The 6,638-nt window shown below is 31.7% G+C and overlaps 1 protein-coding gene across 1 annotated transcript; it reads right to left on the bottom strand.

Annotated features, from left to right (window-relative positions):
• Positions 1-2,088: 2,088 nt before the first annotated feature.
• On the bottom strand, positions 2,089-6,432 carry LOC143081952 (short-chain collagen C4-like). The gene is made up of 4 exons (XM_076257581.1): positions 6,260-6,432; positions 5,646-5,708; positions 4,249-4,485; positions 2,089-2,348 (listed from the first exon to the last, which is right to left on the bottom strand). The coding sequence occupies exons 1-4, from the start codon at positions 6,429-6,431 to the stop codon at positions 2,110-2,112; spliced, it is 711 nt and encodes a 236-aa protein (XP_076113696.1). The 5' UTR covers position 6,432; the 3' UTR covers positions 2,089-2,109.
• Between the last annotated feature and the right edge of the window lie 206 nt (positions 6,433-6,638).

Genomic DNA, 6,638 nt, shown 5'->3' with positions numbered 1-6,638 from the left:
TGTCCATGTAAAATTCATTGGTTTTATAGTTGTCTGTAATTGGTAGTAAGTTTAAACTTTAAAATCTTACCAGTTTTCACATCTAAATTTTCAATTTAAATGTCTCCTCTAGATCAAGGGACGACATCAAAAGTTCAATGTAGGATAAAAAAAAATCAATTCACATATTGTTTTCATTTCATACAGTATAAAATTGAAAGATAATGTTCATCCATTTAAAATCGAAAACAGTACATTTATATTTAAAAAAAGAAGATGTGGTACATTGTATGATTGCCAATGAGACTCAGACAACTCTTCACAAGAGACAAAAATGACACAGAAATTAACAACTATAGGTCACCGTACGGCTTTCAATAATGAGCAAAGCCAATACCGCATAGTCAGCTATAAAAGGCCCCGAATTCAATCAAGAGAATTGATCCTTATAAACTACAATTTCTCACAAGTATTAATTTATTAGTTCCACATATGCATAAGTAATATTCTTCGCCGATGTAACATTTCAATTTATTACAACAACCTGCCTTTACTGAATTCAGGTGCACCAATGATATGATTAAAGTTATTTTGTTTCTATCTTTGGGGGACAATTTCCTCCGTTAATGGTACGCTTAAAGCTACATTTGTGTACTGTGTGTATGTTTTATAGCATAAAAATACCAAAAGAGGAATGTCAGTGCAACCCCTGATTAATTATTGTAATGGATCAGTATTATGAGATACTTATTATTAGTGACTATGACATGGTTAGGATTATAACCTATCGTCGGTATGCAAGAAATTGAAAGTGGTTCATATATTCATCCGTATAAAAGCGGCACATGTATTTATTTTATCCTTATATTTCTCATCATGCCGGGTACAAGATAATTGAGTTGCTGCATGCAAAGAACTTAGAATATTACTTAAAACAAAATATCAGTATAATAATTCGACCCCACAATTTGAAGTTAACATAACATATATTTATTTATTTTGACCAAAGGTTTGTAAACTATACAAATCATTGATTTTACGTTCGTAGTAACATAGTAAATTCCATTATCGGTCACCTGTGTCAATTCACGTGCACACTGACTACATTGTTGTTGTATTTAAATCTTTCGGCCAAAGAAATGAGACGGAACAAGTTGTTTGTTTGTGATACGCCAGAATGTTATCAATGAACTATCAAACGCTAAAGTCGACTGCATTTCAGTATAATTTAATTATTTCATTTTTATTTTCAGCTCGTTTTTGCCTACAGTATTTAATAGTTATGTCTCTTACTTCAGCTTTAAAAACATCCCACTTAACTCGAGGATCTACAGCCGTAGTAAGTATTTTTTGTTTGTACGTTTGAATTAAATTACTAATGAGATTTTGATTATTGCAGTTTACAGTTTATATCTGTCTATAATAATATTCAAGATAATAACCAAAAACTGATTTTTTTTCCTTAAAATTACTAATTTAGGGTCAGCAACCTAACAAAGGATTGTTCAATTCATCAGAAAATATCAGGGCATAGTGATGATGACCTAATAAACAATTTTACTCCATGTCAGTTTTGCTCTTAATGCTTTGGTTTCAGAGAGAAACGCCAAAATCTACATTTTACCCCTTTGTTTTATATTAAGCTATGGAGGCCATCTTGGGTAGTTGACCGGGTCACCTGACACATTTTTAAACTAGATACCCCATGGACGATCGTGGCCAGGTAAGTTAAAACACACAAAATCACAAAAACAAATGTGTTTTCTCTTTCGTAATTCATGACGACTATTCAAGATAGGGGTACTGCATGTGCACGGCAAATTGATGGCGAACAATAACAATTTGTCTCAACTAAGTCGCTGAAACTGCTGGTAAGATGTCAGTCTTTTGGGGGTCTTTTAAAGGTCTGATTAAATCGACACCCTTAGATCGTAAATAATTAGTTTGTAAAATTCGAAATTGTTCTAAACCTTTGCATTAAATATCAACTACAGCAAAGTTGATTTTCTTTGAAAAATCCAGTTGTACTGACATTAAAGTTGGTCATGGTGTTTACCAATCGTCTCATATTAACAGTATAATGTTTGAAATAAAAAGAAAACATTTAATATGTTTATGTGATTTTATTAACTATTTTGTACAAACAACACATCGTACATCTGTAGCATCTTTGTATGGAGGACACCTCAAACTGCCACATTTAGTTCTGATTCCATAGAATAAAGCCCCGTTTTCGTCTCCAGTTTTATTGTCGAGAGGTTCAGCATCTTTGTCAACACATGCATAGTCTTTACTGCTGTAAGTCTTATAATCCGTCATTAGGAAACCACTGTACTCGGATGTCCATCCCTTGTAACATGTTTTTCTACCTGCAAAGAGAACAATTGTGTTTACTATTACTTATTAGGTCGTTATTGTCATCACATCCCAGCTCTTTTATTTTACCAGGGGTGATCTGAGTTGGATCATCCCTACCAGATCACCCAAGCTTGAGTTTCTTTGTTATGCATGATTTCCATTGTTTTGTAACATTTTGGCGGGAATGCCTAATCGACAATAAAATTTAGAAATATTTATTGAGAAAAGACACACCTTCATAATTTATGTAGAAAAATCCATTGTCCATTCTTAGATCCGAGACCCTTAGCATATCAAACAACGACACATACCCCTAGACCAGGACGAATGGATGCCAAGTATCAGTCATGTAAAATATCTAAAGGAAGATGGCGAGTATGCATTCCTTTTTTCAGTGGGGTTTTAACCCTTTTCATTAAAATTGCAAGTTGTCAGACTGACTTCCCTTTTCAAATGCGGGGCAATTTGGTAAAGAAGAGTGGGGCGATTTTTTTTAGAAAGTGGCGATTTAGTGAGAGTTGATTTGTCAATAGGGCGAGCGGAAATGGTTTCATATTCAAAGATCGAGTTAAGAGTCAAAAATTGAATATATTATATAATAATATTTAAAATAAATTTTTATGGTTGTGTGGCCGTTAGTTTTCTCGTTTGAACTGTTTTACATTGTCTTATCGGGCCATTTATAGCTGACTATGCGGTATGGGCTCTGCACATTGTTGAAGGTCGTACGGTGACCTATAGTTATTAATGTCTGTGTCATTTCGGTCTTGTGGACAGTTGTCTCAATGGCATTCATACCACATCTTTTTTTTTAAACTAAATTTTTAATTTTGTAATTGTTTTTTCGTCTAATCTACAGAAGCTGGGATGTAAAATAATTATCCGATTCGGAATTGGTGTGTCAGTGTCAGATCACCCTCTGGCCTACGATCATCGGGGTGATCTGACACTGACACACCGCGTCCTCGTGGAATAACTATTTCTAATTTGTCAAACACTACTGTGTTAATCAAACGCATACATGTTAACTTATTGACTATTGTTCTCTAATTAATAGCTATCAAATAAAAGTATAATGATTATCAAACAGCTTAAGTTGGAATTTGTTTTCTTTGTGTAGTGCTGCACACTCTAATCAACAGGTACGGTAACTTGTTTTTAATTTGTTGTGTTGTATTTTGTTTTATTGCTTGTTTTATGTTATAATCATATAATGGCGAAGAACTCTCTTGCTAAGAACATTGAAAATCTTTACAATAAACAAAAACCTATTTATCTAAATTTAACTAAGACTATTGAGGGGGCTCGCGGGTATTAATAAAAAAAATAATCAACATAGGATTTCCTTATATATTTTTAATAAATAAACTATATCATATACTTAATAGAAAAATGAAATAACAAAATGGGGTCCCCGTTTATTTAAGCTTACAATCTGCCTCCGAAAGAAGCATACATTTTTGTTAATGTCCTTTTTTTCTGTTGAACTAATACATGTAATATCGAAATAAAAAAGAACTAAATTACAGAAATCGCTTACATTTTACAAATATTTACTTTATGTACAGCTTATTTAGAAACAATCATAATAATAAAAAAGATTACCGAGGAGTTAAAAAAGATATTTCAATTTTAATGCCAAAAAATGGCAATTTTTAACAAAAGGGAGATGATTTGGAGCTTTTTCAATAATATAAACATTTTATAATTCATCTGGGGCCAAACCGAATCGACTTTTTTAATTAATTTGTGTACCAAATCTTAAAGTAATAACTAATAGTGTAATAAATAAAATTTGTACTGAAAAAAAACGAAGGAACCCGCAAGCCTCCTTAAATGCAAAAAAAAGACAACACTGCAAAACCAGAAAGACAGGAAATAACAAGACCTAAAATAAAATAAAAACTATACCTGCAATCATCAGATAAACAGATCTTCTTCTTTGGAAACACACAGCACATGGTACTTCTTTATTAGGCATATCCGTTTTCATTCCTGCTGGTTTGTATAATGAACCAAATTCATATTCCGCACCATATAATTGGTCGTTTTCACTTTTCTGTGGCTCTCCATTTTCCGGATCATTTGGTAAGCATAAATAGTTGACACCTCCAGCCTTGTTAGTATGACGATTTCCACCAACTTGTCCTAGGATACAGAAATGTAATTTCAATTTATATTATGAATGGTATTTTACAAAACATCGATATAACTTATGTAATTCAATACAGTTAATTGTAATGTAACATTGTCATTACGAGTGAACCATAATGATTATTTTGTACAAATCATACATTTTAAATAAAACAATTCATGCCTCAGCATACTTTTTTCATATGAAAATATACCCATTGCTAGCATTGTTTCAAAGGGAGATACATATGTTTCTCATGCATTTTTGACTGTTGTGGTTGCATGTGAGAAAACATGGACATGTGATTAGTTTTAGTTCCTTATGATTCGCTCAATCTTGTCATATATTTTTTTTCTTTGTTTCTTGACTTTATGACATATCATTGAGCTTTAAAAAGTGACGTGATCCAATGACTCATCCATTCTACAAACCACATACTAAAACCCTCCTTATAATAAACGAGATCGGGATGGTCACGCTTACATATATATAATCTACATCTTATAAAATATATACTCAATTGTTAGAGACCGTATGCGAACCTCTAAATGCCCTTTGCTAATGAAAATTCTTGAAATGTTGAAAATGTTCGATACATTTAATCCGTTGTTGTGGTTGCAAACGCAAGTATATAGCATATTAATTTATAATGATCTTAAAACAATTCAACTAAAACATTTAAGATTCAAGTTGAGTGAACCTTAAACTTCACAATTTGTCACATTAAAAGTTTTTAACATTATGTTATTGTCTCGGACTTATAACAGAACGCATAGATAGTTAATATATAAACTTGATATTCTTGGTAGCCGACATTTCCATAATGAGCATCGTTGACAATCATTACTATCATTGTCAATATAATGGAATTTGATGCGACTGTCATACAAGTGAGATGTTTAGCTATCTATAAAACCAGGCTCAATTCACTATTTTTCTGCATAAGAAAATGCCTGTACCATGTCAGGAATATAACAGTTGTTATTCATTCGTTTCAATGTGTTTTATCATTTGATTTTGCCATTTGATTAGAGACTTTCCGTTATGAATTTTCCTCGGAGTTCAGTATTTTTGGGATTATACTTTTTTCCAAATGAAATTAAAAGACCTTAACAAAGTGGAAAGATATCCTTTTGAAAGTATTTTTAAATTCTTTAAATTTTTTTTAGCCTACCTGTATATACCATATCTACTCCTTTTGGACATCCCTTCTTCCCCCAACGTACATATGTTACACCTACGTAAATAAACGGTGTGTTGATTAGAACTATGCATTATCAATTTCATCCTAAATTTATAATTACGTGCTTCAGAATTAAGTTACATTATGCTAATGTGGTGTAAATCAAATGGTTTGAACTTTATTTTAATTTGGATAAGCATGTAAAACAAGATTCATAAAGCACTAATAAACCTTTATTTCCCCCCAGAACAGATAGAGCGGGTTGACAAATATTCAAAAAGAAATTGTTTTGCAGAAATTGGTAGTGATTGGGATCCTTAATTTTTCCCGTTTGAATGTTTCATATTAAATTAAAACATTTTTTCAGCTGTATTCTTTTAATATTTAAATCAAACAAAGCATGATTATAAAAGATAAATGACATTGCTCTTAAACGTTTTTTTTTTTTAAATTTTGACGTTTATGTTTCGATATTTTGATTAGTTTGGTGTTTGTGTTGTTTTTTCTTGTTGTTTTATTTATTTCTTGTTTTGTTTTGTTTTGTAACACTTTCCTGTTTTAAATTTATTTTCTTGACACAAGTTATACATGTTAAACGTTCATACCTGAAGCAACCGGTTTTCCTGTTGAAAAACCTGCATCTTTTCTAGAGGTACGTAGATAATGCTTCATCAGAAAAGACTGGTCAGATGCCGATAGGTCATAATCTTTACAATCATGACACTGGACAAGCACCAAGCTTGCTGTTACAATAACTATCAAAGCTGACAAGAACATGTGTGCTGCAACAAAAAATAAAAACAAGATGTATTATGCATTCTAAAAGATCTGTCAATTCAACAAAATAGAAAAGAGCTTTACGACTAAACGGTTGATAAGGGAAGCATTCATCGTTCTGTAAATTCTGTTTTTATGCGTATATTTAACCAAAATATTTAATTGAAAAAAAAGTCGCATATGCATAGTTCTTTACTTATTTGTTTT

Source organism: Mytilus galloprovincialis, chromosome 7, assembly GCF_965363235.1.
Source record: "Mytilus galloprovincialis chromosome 7, xbMytGall1.hap1.1, whole genome shotgun sequence".
NCBI classification, from domain to species: Eukaryota; Metazoa; Mollusca; class Bivalvia; order Mytilida; family Mytilidae; genus Mytilus; species Mytilus galloprovincialis.
Note: the sequence above shows the minus strand (reverse complement) of the source record. Positions and strands in the feature narration are given on the sequence as shown.

What these genes read in the sequence shown, in the direction of transcription:
- LOC143081952 (XM_076257581.1), bottom strand. Translation starts at nt 6,431, where the DNA reads ATGTTCTTGTCAGCTTTGATAGTTATTGTAACAGCAAGCTTGGTGCTT. An exon ending in AGGAAAACCGGTTGCTTCAG is followed by an intron (nt 5,709 to 6,259) that starts GTATGAACGTTT and finishes TTATTTACGTAG; the next exon opens with GTGTAACATATGTACGTTGG. An exon ending in AGTAGATATGGTATATACAG is followed by an intron (nt 4,486 to 5,645) that starts GTAGGCTAAAAA and finishes TCTGTATCCTAG; the next exon opens with GACAAGTTGGTGGAAATCGT.